This window comes from Loxodonta africana, chromosome X (genome assembly GCF_030014295.1).
Source record: "Loxodonta africana isolate mLoxAfr1 chromosome X, mLoxAfr1.hap2, whole genome shotgun sequence".
NCBI lineage: Eukaryota > Metazoa > Chordata > Mammalia > Proboscidea > Elephantidae > Loxodonta > Loxodonta africana.
In genome coordinates, this window is record NC_087369.1 from 16,286,509 (window position 1) to 16,300,370 (window position 13,862).

The 13,862-nt window shown below is 39.5% G+C and overlaps 1 protein-coding gene across 4 annotated transcripts in view; it reads right to left on the reverse strand.

Annotated features, from left to right (window-relative positions):
• FANCB (FA complementation group B) overlaps nt 1-13,834 on the reverse strand; it is a 46,875-nt gene extending 33,041 nt beyond the window's left edge. Inside the window, exons 1-3 of one of the 4 annotated variants that reach the window (XM_064278008.1) lie at nt 13,550-13,834; nt 4,818-5,033; nt 2,362-3,333 (exon numbers count right to left, since the gene is read on the reverse strand). In XM_064278008.1, the coding sequence (XP_064134078.1) occupies nt 2,362-3,246 (885 nt within the window). In that variant the 5' untranslated portion in view covers nt 3,247-3,333; nt 4,818-5,033; nt 13,550-13,834. The remainder of the gene's footprint in view (nt 1-2,361; nt 3,334-4,817; nt 5,034-13,549) is intronic. The other 3 variants (XM_064278009.1, XM_064278010.1, XM_064278007.1) reach the window with 3 other exon arrangements.
• Between the last annotated feature and the right edge of the window lie 28 nt (nt 13,835-13,862).

Consider the following 13,862-nt stretch of genomic DNA (forward strand, 5'->3'; position numbering starts at 1 on the left):
AGTGTTGAGTTTACTGATGTGTTTTAAGAAGCAATTATTTGTAGACAACAGGGTGTGCCTCCAGAATTTTCCATATAGGGCATTTGAGAGCACCTTAGACATATAGAATCCCTGGTATAGAATATCTCCCTTAAGAGGTAGGTCTGTAGGGATTTAGGTAAATAACTTATAAAATGGATGGTGGTCCATCATAGGGAAAGAACCCTAGAACAGCATTCCAAGTCCAGGAGGCCAGCAGTTACAGGCCCTTCTACAGGAACTGACATAGTCTCTTGCTTTGGCTAACATGCTAGTGGCAGAACTTTATAGTGCCCAAGGAGGAGGCTCATTTCAAGGGAGTGAGGACTATATTCCACTGAATTAAACAGGTTCTAGGGAATTATTTTCCTTATGCAGGTGAACAGGAGACCTAATCACCTTGAGGAGGTACAAACTGATGACAGCCCTGGCCTCAGTCTAACACAATAATAGCTACCACTTACTGACCTCCTCTTTGTGCCCAGCACTGTGCAAGACACTTTACAACATCATTGTCTTTAATGCTCCCCTCTCAGAGGCAGGATGATCACAATTTCCTAAAGACAGAAAATGCTTTCACAAGAATTAACTACTTTCCTTAAGGTAACACTAGGAAGTGGCTCAGCTGGGAATTCAAACTCAGGTTAAACAGTACTCTTCCCATTCGCCTGCTACCAATAAGGGTTACAGGCTATGCCATGTGTTTCTTCCCTCCCATTTCTTGGAAAAGAGACTAGAAAAGGACAGAAAACATTCCCTTTCAAAATAACTTCAAAAAGAAAGTATAATGTGCTTACAAAAGATTGTTTTCAAAATACAATAGGATAACTTTCCAATTCCTTTTGAAAATTTAAGACCTTTATTATAGGGCACACAAAGTACGTAAACTGCTTTTTTTCTGAAGTACCACAAGAATTTAAAAAATTGTTGAATGTGCTAAACTACTTGTGGAATAGACATTTCTGACTAGTAGTGATTATTTACCTTGATTTATAATCACCGTATATCACATCACTTAACGAGTTGATACACATCTCAAGCCAGGAGGATGCAATGTTGACCAAAAAAAAAAATCAGAGTCAAAGAAATATTATCGGTGGAGACACCCAGTTACAAACCTCCAACTTCCATATTCATTTTCTGTGCCTTTTTACCTGTTATTGAACACTACTGGGTTTTATTGGGTATACCAAAATAAAAATTAAAAAAACTCAAACCCATTGCCATCAAGTTGATTCCGTACCAGTTGAGTCTATACCAGTGAGTATTTTAAAGCAACTTCCAAGCCTTACATTAAAAGATAAGACTATAGATAAAACGTAAATGTCTGCTAAAAGGTCAACTCTGAGTTTCAAAATATAACATAATAAAAGTCTCTAGGCAGCAGCTTTTAGAAAAATTAACATTTAACTTGTCTCTGGAGAACAATTACTTATCTTTAAAGGAAAAATGACACATTTCAAGGAATTTATATTTCAAGAAAGAGAGAAGTAAGTTTAAATAGATAATTACCAACTTTTAAATAGCTGAACTGATTTTTCTATGAAGGTTTATGAAGTAAAATCACTAATAATCTTACTGTAAGTAAAAATATAGAGTCCCTGGGTGGTGCAAACAGTTAATGCGCTCAGCTGCTAATCACAGGTTGGAGGTTCAAATCCACCTAAAGGCTCCTCAGAATAAAGGCCTGGCAATCTACTTCCAGAAACCCTATGGAGCACAGTTCTACTCTGATACACATGGGGTCACCCTGGATCAGAATTGACTCAATGGCAACTGGTAAAGTAAAAATAGGCATCTAATTCTCATCATATGAATAAAAATTGGAAATAGTTATATTAAAAGACAAATAATAATTAGTTATATATTTATGTATTTCTAAACAACTCAAACGCTTTATGATTCAAAATGGCAAAGCTAAATGATTATCAGGTAAGTATTCAGATAAATTGGAGGAGCCCTGGTGGCAAAGTGGTTAAATGCTCGGCTGCTAACTGAAAGGTCAGTGGTTCGAACCCACCAGTTGTCCTGCGAGAGAAAGATGCAGCAGTCAGCTTCCGTAAAGATTACAGCCTTGGAAACCCTATGGGGCAGTTTTACTTTGTCCTATAGGGTTGCTATGAGTCTTAATTGACTCAGTGGCAACAGGTTTGGGTTATTCAGATAAACTGAAATTTAAAAAAAGAGAACAATGTAACATATATGTTTTTCTTTTTTAAGTACAGTACTAAAAATTATTTTGATGACAAGACACCAGGATGAACTTTCTGCACAGCAGGAATGCTTAAGGGTCTCAATCGTATGACTACATCAATTGAATCACTATGAGAATAAGTACTACACCTGGAAGTTCTTTTTCCAAACAGCACAAGCATCACTGGACCTAAAGGATACAATGAAAAGGGAGTCTTCTCTACTTGAATCCATAAGTTGAACCGCACAGGGATCTCCAAATGGAAGCTGGCACACGCTTTCAGGAGTACCATTTCGGAATGAAATCAGCTGGTTCTTTTGAGTAAGGGCAATGAGAGACATTCTTAGCTGGTTGTTAACTAACTCAGCTGCACAGACATGCACACAAGTTACCACACTGCTATAAGCTTGAGGGATAATGTATGTATCGGATAAGATTTCTTGACGGTCAAGAGAGTATACACAAAATTTGGTATCCCAAGGAGCACAATCTGATTTTGAGGGTTTCTGGGTGCATCCCAATAAAACAATACCTAGATTTCCAATCTCTCCTGCCCACACAATAGAGGAAAAGTTAACCGGCACACTAACAACTGTGCCACTTTTGGAAGAAATACAAAAGACTGCTGTGACGTGTCTCCATAAAACTAAAGGACCGTTAAGAACCCTCAAGCTGTCCTTCAACTCATAGCCTAAGTTAAAACTCAATCGCTTTTCGAATTTATTGGTACTGTGAAGCAATAGTAGAAAATAATCGAAAACGTTATTCTTTTCACTTTGTATCATAACATGAGGGAGGTTTAGTCCAGTTCTGAAGTCTGACACACAGCTGCAACAAATAATTTTAAAATGAGAGTTTTCTTCCTCCATGCGAAAAAATCCAGTGGACTTCTGAGCAAATGCTCTTGTGCCTCTGTCAAACACCATTCTTCTGACATGTAAAATGGGTGTTTCTGCCGCCTCTGTATCACACAACTGAAAAACAAGGACTTCCCCATTGTAACACAAGAGTTCTTCTTGTTCAACAGATGACATTGCTTGCTTGCTAATCCTGCCGCAATATCAAGTCTTTGTGTTGGTGTGATTTTAGAATGCAAATTGATTCTGTTTGATACTTTAAACCTAGAAAAGAAATGAGAAAAACTACCATGAAGTAGGCAGAGTTAAAAAGAAATACATTTCTTTCAGAGGCCTATCACATAAAAAAAAAATAACTATAATTTTATTAAGTAAATATTCTTAAGTTTTTTAGAATACTGTTGTAACCATGTCACATTTATCAAAAATATATCTCAAAATATCCCTTAAAACTCATCTGAGTTAGAATTGACTCTACAGCAGCAGGTTTGTTTTTTGGCTTTATTTCTTTTTAAAAAAATTCAACTTGCTAAGAATGTGGGAAAAAAAAATTTAAAAAGCCATTGCCATTGAGTCGACAACGACTCGTAGTGACCCTATAGGACAGAGTAGAACTGCTCCATAGGATTTCCAAGGAGTGGCTGCTGGATTCGAACTGCTGATCTTTTGGTTAGCAGCCGAGCCCTTAACCACTGCACTACCAGGGCTCCAAGAATGTGAATAACCACATGAAAAAAGACAAAAGAATGTACTAAGAGCATTTATTTAGAGCTTCAGATGCTTGATTAAAACTACCTTCAGCTTTCTTTCTGGCTCAGAAAATTTCTTAATGTTCCACCTCTCTGTTTCAAACCTACCAACCCTCATCTGGCTTCCTCATCTTCTAACGGGCTGCCTCATACCTGGCTTCTCCCTCTGCTCAGCTGCTATAGAGACAATTCATTAATCAATCAATGACTTGTCTTAGAGCTGAGTCTCTCCCCAAATATGGTGACCCAAATTAGACTGCTCCCACAGCCCAGGTTCTTGGGTCCCTAATTCCTGGGGACAGGAGCTCACACAGACTCTATGACAAAAATAAAACTCCAAATGTAAAAATAGGAGTCACTGTAAGACGGCTTAAAAAATCTCCACAGAATTAAGAGAAATAAGTCTTACTTTATAAAAACAATCCATTTTTATTACCTAAGGAAGTCACTGCTTTTATTCAAAGTAAAAAAAAAAGATTAATATAACAAATTATAATGAAAAGAAGTATTACATAATTATTCATGCTTCTTATATGCCAGGTACGACATATGCATTATCTCATTTAATGCTCACGACTAATCTCTTAAAGCACTATATTCTTGTCACCCCAACTTTTATATGAGAAAGCCTTATTTTAACAAAGGTAAGAACATTTCCCAAGGTTGTGACACCTGCCTGCAGTTAGAACACTAATGTGCAATGACCTAGATTTGAAAGGGGGGCCCTCTGACTCCTGAGACTACACTCTTAACCACCAGCCTGTCCTGACACGCATTCCCCTACTCTGAACGAACTGCCTATAAGAAAGGCAACCAGGGAGAATTAGTATAATGAAGAACAAAGGAACATCCCCTAAATTGAACAAACATATAAGATGTTGATTTGTCTTTATGCAGTGCCTATATGTACTGTACAAAAGAATGGACAAATCTGTCTTGGGAGAAGTATGACCAGAATGTTCCTGAGAAGTAAGGATGGTGAGACAACGTCTCACATACTTCAGACTTGTCAGGAGGGATCAGTTCCTGGAGAAGGACATCATGCTTGGTAGAGGGTCAGTGAAAAAGAGGAAGATCCTCAATGAGACGGACTGACACAGCGGCTGCAACAATGGGCTCAAGCAGAGCAGTGATTGTGAGGATGGTGAAGGACCAGGCAGTGTTTCCTTCTGTTGTTGATAGGGTCGCTATGAGTCAGAACCGACTGGACAGCACCTAACAACAACAAATGTACTGGTCACTCCTTTAACAGTTACTGGTGGAGCTGGAAAACAGTATGTTGAGTCAAATAAGTCACAAAGGACAAATATTGTATAACCTCACTTATATAAAAAGACAGGAAAAGCAAATGCATAGAGACCAAAGTTTACTAGTGGTTACCAGAGGTAGGAGGGAGGGGGACAGGGTGGTTATCGCTTATGCAGTACTGAGTTTCGGTTTATGGAGATGGAAAACCATCCTGATTAAGGGTAGGGTTACACAGCTGATTAATATAATTACTGTCAATATGTTGTACACCTGTAAAAAGTTAAATTGGCATAAGCTGTGTGACAAACATACATACGCACAACAACAACAAAGCTGAGGCTGCTTATGTACAACCATACACCTCATGGGATTTGGTTCCTTGGTTTGGAGACTTAGGGTCATGGTTTCATGACATCCCGTTAAATTGACCTGATAATGTGTAGTACTTCTGTTGTACTTCCTAGTTCATTGAGTAATGCCTGAGGTCATAATAACTTGCAAGCGACCATCCAAGACACAACAATTGGCCTCTATTCACCTGGATTAACAGAGGGAGAAGGCAAGTCAGGAATAGGAGGAGGATATTAAATGTCCTCCATGAACAGCTGCCTCCTTTGCCATGCAACCATAAGAAATCAGTGGTCCCCGGATACCATTTCTGTATGTTTTGGTCAAAGATTAACAGAAAAATCCTGATCAAAGGGGGTAAAATGCAGAAGAGAAATTTCAAATTCTCATGGAATCCAGACTTTATGGAGCCATGGAGGCTGGATGAACCACAGAAAAGCTACTTCCCTAAGACAACCTTTAAACCTTAAACCAAAAATATCCCCTGAAATTTTCTTAAAGCCAAACAGTAGTTTAGCTTAACTAGTAAAGAATGTCTGCCTTGAGCATTATGCTGTTTTAAGATCTATCTATATGCGATCAAACTGAAAACAGCAAGTCGAAACATTAGGTAGGAACCTTAAGGGGCAGTGAGTTTATGTTAATGGAGGAAGAACCACCCAGAAAAGGAGGGTGAAAAAGGCTGTACAGCTCCAAGAATGTAATCAGTGTCATTGAATTGTACATGTAGAAACTTGAATTGGTATATGGTTTTGCTGTGTATATTCTCAACAAAAACAAAAAAATAATTTAAAAAAAAGTTACTGAATGCTTACCATATGCTAAGCAGTACTGCATATGGTTAGAGAGCAGCTATGAATCCTGATTCCCTCCTTGACTAGAAGTGTGACTTTAGGAAACTTACTTAACCCCTTTGTGCCGCACATCTACATTTATATATATGTACTCGACAGCATTTGTGTTTTTCTGGGTACATATTTAAAAAAAAAAACCCGTTGCTGTAGAGTAGATTCCAATTCATAGCAACCCTATAGGACAAAGTAGAACTACCCCATAGGGTTTCCAAGGAGTGGCTGGTGGATTCAAACTGCTGACCTTTTGGTTAGCAGTCAAGCTCTTAAGTACTATGCTACCAGGACTCCACATTTATATAATGAGTGGTAATAGCAGTATCTGGAGACCATGGGTGGACCTGCTAACCAGGGCCTCCAACCCCTGTTAAGAATTTGCATTTCTAATGAGTTCCCAGGATGCTGTACATTAGAAACACCTGGGGATCTTGTTAAACTGTAGATTCGCATTCAGTATATCTGGGCTGGAAATGCAAATTCTCAGCAGGGAACTTGTTAGAAATGCAAATTCTCAGCAGGGGTTCCAACCAGAAATGAACCTTTGAAGCCCTGCTGTTAACCTAGAGGCACTTTGGAAGAAAGGCCTGGTGATCTACTTCCAAAAGATGACAGCCCTATGGAGCACAGTTCTACTCTGACACACATGGGGTCACCATGAATTGGTATTGACTCAAGGGCAACTGGTAGTACTGGAATAACAGTATCTACCTCATAAGGTATTGGGATTAAATAATATAAAGCAATTAAAACAGATTCTGACACACAGAAAGTGCTCCCTAAATGTTAGCTGCTATCATCATCAATACCATCACCACCACCACCACCAACTCTGGTTCATACAGAGCCTAACCTTAAAAAAAAGTCAAGAGTTGCATACATAATGATGTGTGAATGCTGAAAAGTCCTGTTCCATTATAAATAACTCCAACTCATACTCTCTCTTTTCCTACTTGTGGATCATTTTGCATGCCAGTAAATTCAACTATTTCAGAAGTAATTGAAAACTAGGTAACTGACAATTAAGCAATATTGCTTTTCTCTGAACAAGAAGCAAACTCCAAAGGCCTAAGTTTTGTTCTTTCATTATAAAAATCTACCAATATTCCAATTAGAAAAAAGCATCACTGTGGACCATAAACTACAAATATAGCTTAATTTAGCCTGCATTTTATAGAAAGAATTTTGATTTATAGAGACAATTCTGTTTAAAAGACTAGATTCTGCTTTTAAATCGGAGATGTCACACCTTACTGTCTCGTTTCCAAATATATCACTTGTTGTGGTTTTAAAATACGATCAAAATCCTTTGACACTCTTCCATCAAGAGGTGATGCTTAACTCCTCCTCCACTTGAATGAGAGCTGAGCATTGGGACTTGCTTTTAACCAATAGAATATGGCAGAAGTGATAGTGCTTAAATTTAGGTCAAGCTTCCTGCTTGACTTCTTTCTTGGATCACTTGCTCTGGGGGATGTCACATGCCACATCATTAAGACACTCAAGCAGTCCTATGGGGAGGTACACATACATAGCAAGGAACTATGACTTCCTGCCAATAGTCAGCAAGAGGCTAAAGCCTTCTGTCAAAAGCCATGAGTGAGCTTTCTTGGGATAGATCCTCCAGCCCCAGATGATCCTTCAGGTGACTGCAGCACCCGCTGAGATATGGACTCCAAGTCCACGAAGAGACCCTGATCCAGAACCACCCAGCTAACTGCTCCCAAATTCCTGACCAACAGAAAACGTGAGATAATGTTGTTGCTTTAAGCTGCTACATTTTGAAGTAATTTATTATCTAGTAGATAAAAAAAAAGATAACTGCTCCCAAATTCCTGACCAACAGAAAACGTGAGATGTTTGTTGCTTTAAGCTGCTACGTTTTGAAGTAATTTATTACCTAACAATAGATAACTAATATACCACTCTACGGCATTTTTTAAAGATTATATTGATAATGATATTTGTTTTTGAGAATTTCATGCAACCGACTACCTAAAATACCTGGAGATGTATTATTAAAATACAAGACTATGAGAAGTCACTGGCTTCCTGGTTTGTTGTTAGGCAATTAATGCAAAGATCTGGGACAGTATGCATCGCAAAGTAGTTTCAGCTTCATCAGTAAAGAAGATAGGTAGGTAAATCAAAGCTGTGGCTTTTACTTATAAAACTATCTTTTATTTCAGAGAAAATAAACATTAGTTATATTACATGAAAATGTATAAATAATTTGTTTCAAATTTCCCACAAACATGTAGTCTCTTAGACGATTTCCAGAAAGAACATTAAAATTATAGACTCTGAGATAAAGATCTGAGAACTCATTGTCTTTTATTACCCACTCAAAGATTTTTCAGGTTTCTTAAAAAAAATTTTTTTTTAAATATTAAAAGCTAACAAAAATAACCTCTGTAATGCAAAGGATTCTAATATTAAGTGTCACAACTAATGTTTAATTAACACAGTGCTCTGGTTCACTTACCGAAATCCGCAGGATGATAGAAGTATGAAGAATCTGAGTGCTAAATGGCCAGTAGAATCTCCCCTTTTACTAAACTTTACAGTGTGTATTATTGTAACCTGACAAAGCTAGACTAGGAAAATTAGGCCCCTTACATTCTGCTCTTTTAATGTCATCACCAAGTTAGAAACCTCAATTATCTTCCAACTCTGTTCCAATTGCCACTACTGTAATTCAGGCTTTTAGCTCTCAGGCAAGGAGCCCTGGTGGTGCAGTGGTTAAGCACTCAGTTGATAACCAAAAGGTCGGCGGTTCAAACCCACCAGCGGCTCCCTGGAAGAAAGATGTGGCAGTCTGCTTCCATAAAGATTACAACCTTGGAAACCCTATGGAGCAGTTCTACTCCATCCTATAGGGTCACTATGAGTTAGAATCGACTTGACGGAGGTGGGTTTTTTGTGGGTTAAGTTTTAGTTATCCCTCAGGCTGAAGTAAAAGCTCCTTAATTGGTCTTCCTTACTTTAGTTTCTCTCCCCTTCAATACATATATCAATTTACTTTTGCCACCTCAGCTTTTGTTCTTAAACACAAGCTTGATCCTGTCACTGTCCCCTAACTCAAACACCTATTATTCAATAGATTCGTAATCCTAGAATTATTACTGGAGAGACAGATGCTCAATATTGTGTACCAAATATATGGATGGTGTAGAGAAAAAAGGTTGAGAACTAGTGCTATAAAATTTAGCAGGCATTCAAAGCCCTATTATAATCTTAGCCCAGCCTACTTTCAGCATGATCTCCAGGCACAAGAGAGGAGCCTTGGTGGCACAGTGGTTAAGTGCTCAGCTGCTAACCCAAAGGTTAGCAGTTCAAACTCACCAGCTGCTCCGTGAGAGAAAGATGTGACAGTCTGCTTCCATAAAGATTACAGCCTTGGAAATCCTGTGGGGCAGTTCTATTTTGTCCTATACGGTCACTACGAGTCAGATTTGACTCAGTGGCAACGGGTTTGGGTTTTTTTCGGGGGGGAGGGGTTAGGCACAAAACAAATTTATTATCAGGGACTTAAGATTCCAACAGATCTAAAAATATAAATGACTGCTATGTGAAAGGTCGTTAGTTTCAATTTTTAAATACTATTTACAAAAATGGAGCCCTGGTGGTGCAGTAGTTAAGAGCTCAGCTGCTAACCAAAAGGACAGAAGTTCAAATCCACACAGCCACTCCTTGGAAACCCTATGGGGCAGTTCTACTCTGTCCTATAGGGTTGCTATGAATCAGAACTGACTCAACAGCACCTAACAGCAATAAAAAAAAAAAAGCAATAGCATTTACAAAAATATGACATATTCAAAATAAGTTATTTAAAATAGACTGCCTTCAGAGTTCTACATAAATTAGATGCTATTTTAATACATTAATTTATTTATGAAGATAAATATTTTTTCCTCAAACTTTCTATGATAATCTCAAGGGTTCCTGAATTCACATATCTGTGTATACTTGTTATATTTTAGACTGATACAACAAAATTCTTAACATATGTTCGTAAAACCTGCAAGCCTATGAAAAAAGAGGCAAATTTTTTTTTTAGATAAAAATATACCTGGAAACAAGTCAAATTAATGAATAATTTAGAGGCTATTAACCCAATATAAGCAATCGCTGATTAATCAAAGGCTGATTATTTGGGCTCCAGGCTTACTATTTCAACCTGTTGGTCATCTGACTACTTAGTACCATTACAACAGTGGCTGCAGAAGAAAACCAGTAACTCAAATCCATTAAGTTTTAACTCCTGTTGCGACTATTGAAAAAACAAAGATTTGGAAGCAGATGATTTACAAAACACTACATAATTAATTTGAGATGTTCCTTTTCTGTATTACCCTACATCGAAGTACATAAAGTGAATCCAGATATGTGTGTACACTAGAAAATGATGCTATACATGCTAATGTAAATATATGTTAGCAATTAATTATCGCCCTCATCCCCTTTTCCACCTGTTCCCTCCAAATAAAAAGGGGTTCCCTTTAAATGCTAATAAATTCATTTTTGGCACTACACACTATCTGTCTGGTTCAGGAAGAGCCTAAGAGGACTATAATATCTATACAGATGAAATACAAACAACGTCTGTAAGAAACGGTATCAACTGTGACCAATAGAAAGTATCTTTGGGGAGAAGGTCTAAGCAATTAACACGTCCAACTACAAATTTCACCTAATACTAAACAAACTTATGAAAACAACACTGATCGATGTCCTTTTTCTAGCATATCAGACATTCTTAACCGGAGTATATTAACTCTACTACAAAATATGTCCACTGGTAAAACTTTTTTCTGCCTTCATAACTAGAAGTCCTTTGTTGGGGCCTAACCAGAATCAATCTCCCCTTTCCCTTTCCCAACATTACCTAGTATACCTGAAATGTAGGTGAATGTGGGAGAATGATGATACACCAAGTTGGAGAATTAGGGAAAATTAAGTTAAAGAAGGGTTTTTAGGTCATGCTAAGGACTTCTAACTTTCTCCTATAAGCAATGATAAACTTCTGAAAGATTTCAAAAATAAAACTCTCAGGATGTACTTCTGAATTATAAATCCAGGTGACAGACAGTGCTGAAGACAGGAGTGGGGTGACTAGAGAAAGAAACAGCAATTAGGAGATTATTTTAAGAGCACTTAAAGGGAGAGGTGACTTTGAAAGGCAATTTGGCAGTATACCGAAATGCATATATGCAGCAATTTCATTTCTAGATATGAATCCAGAGAAATAATCCCATATATGCACAAGGACACTGTTCTAGAATGTTCACTGTGCTATTATTTGTAATACAAAGAAAAAAGCAGTAAAAGCCTCAATAACTACCAATAGAGGACTGAATAGATGGAATACCACAGTAGTGTAAAGGAATGAATTAGATTTATGTGTATTATCGTGACTCCATCTCAAAAATAAAATGAATTAAGTTTCCAGAAATAATGTATACTGCAGTATACTATTTATATAAATAAAAACACATAAAACATTGGATATTTTCTGTGTTTAACTAAAATGACTGTATTCACTGAGTGCTTTCTCTGTGCCACGTACTATTCTAAACATGTTGGCTTAACTCATTTATTCATCACAACATCTTTATGAGATTACCCCATTTTATAGACGAGGAATTGGAGGCACAGAGTTTAAGGATCTTCTCAAAAGATGAGAGATGGGAAGTGACAGAGGCGAAGTTCATGCAAAATTCCTAATGGCTGCTGATTCTCCAGAAGGGGTGTGGATGTTAGGGTAGGGGAGAGGAGGCAGAGGGAGACTTTAGCTGTATTTGAAATGTTATTTTTTAAGAAACGATTTTTAAAAGAATGGATTCAAACAATTTTTAAACAATGTAATTTTTCCCCCATAAAATGTATGTTTGTTGTTGTGTGCCATGGAGTCGATTCTGACTCATAGTGACCCTACAGGCCAGAGCAGAACTCCCCCATTGTTTCCTAGGCTGTAATCTTTACAGAGCAGATTGCCAGAGAAAATCCTCAGGAGCCGCTAGTGGCCTCCAACCGCCCACCTCTCGGTTAGCAGCCCAGTGGCCAACAGGGCTTCTTATAAAAAGTATACACATATTTTTTAAAAGGTTGGGGTTTTCGATATTTTTCAATTAAAACAAAAGGCAACATATTGTATGAGCAACAATTTCAATTACTATTGTTAACAGACAACCATAAAATCTGCACCAAAAAAAAAAACCCAAACCCGTTGCCATCGAGTCGATTAGCGACCCTATAGGACAGAGTAGAAACGCCCCAAGGACCGCCTGGTGGATTCAAAACTGCCAATCTTTTGGTTAACAGCCATAGCTCTTAACCACTAGGACACCAAACCCGTTGCCGTGGAGTCAATTCCGACTCATAGCGACCGTATAAGACGGAGTAGAACTGCCCCGTAGAGTTTCCAAGGAACACCTGGCGGATTCGAACTGCTGACCCTTTGGTTAGCAGCCGTAGCACTTAACCACTACACCACCAGGGTTTCCACTACGCCGCCAGTACCTTATAAATCTAATTCAGGGTTTCTCAAACTTGGCACATCAAAGACTTGGTGAAATCCATGTGAAATTATGAAATATGTTTGACGTGGTGAAAAACAGAGGAAACTGTGCACTACAGATTAGTAAGTAAGCACGAGTAGGCCCGTAAATACCTTGCTTACTGGTTCATCCGCCCCTGCTAATTACCATTAGGCACTTTTCGTCCTTTATTTTAACCTTACACTCTTCTTTTAAAGATTTCAAAGATATTTTCCTCGCCAAGTATCTCACACTCCAAGTGGAACAAACACGGTCGAGAAAATGTTCTTTGCAATCTTGCTAACACAAAAACATCCCCCGCAAAACGTCTCAAAGGTACTTTGAGGAGGCTGAGAGCCAGACTGGATCCTTAAGAGAAGGGAGCCCCGGGCCAGGCCACGGGAAGCGCAGCGCATGCCTAGGCCCAGAAGGACCAGAGGGGGCGTCCCTCTTCCCCTCCCCCCCCCCCCCCCCCCGCCAACAACGCCTCCAAGGCCGGGAACCTGCCAAACCACCAAACTAGGAATGGAGATGGAGATTCAGGAGCATAGGTCTTAACACAGGGGCGCTCACAAGGCCTGAGAACAGAAGCGACGACCCCTCTGAGACCAGTGTCCTCAGGCACAGGCGCGGCCCACTCAGGCAGGACCCAGTCGCCCGCTCCCCTCCCGCTCTCCCGTAATGCCAGTACAAGGGGAGCAAACTCAGCCTCTGCGAAGGCCGAGGAGGGAGGACTCGCCGGCCCTACCTCAGCGCGCACCTGCCCCCAGGTCGTACAGCCAGCGCCTTTCCCGCGCAGCAGCCAGCCGAAAGCTCCGAACCTCCCGCCAGCGCGCTGCATCCTGGGAGGCGTGGGCCGGAAGCCGGGTGGCGAGCAAAGGGAGCGAAGCTGGCTGAATCTGCCAGGAAACGGTTGCTATGGAGGCTGAGGAGGCGGGGCCGCCGGGGAGTTCCGTGAAACCTCGGGGCCGGCTGTGCTCTCAGGGGTGGAGCTCAGCGCGGAAACCACCGGAGGCCCGGCCAATGGCTGAGGCGGGGTCGCATGTGCGGAGGAGTCGAGG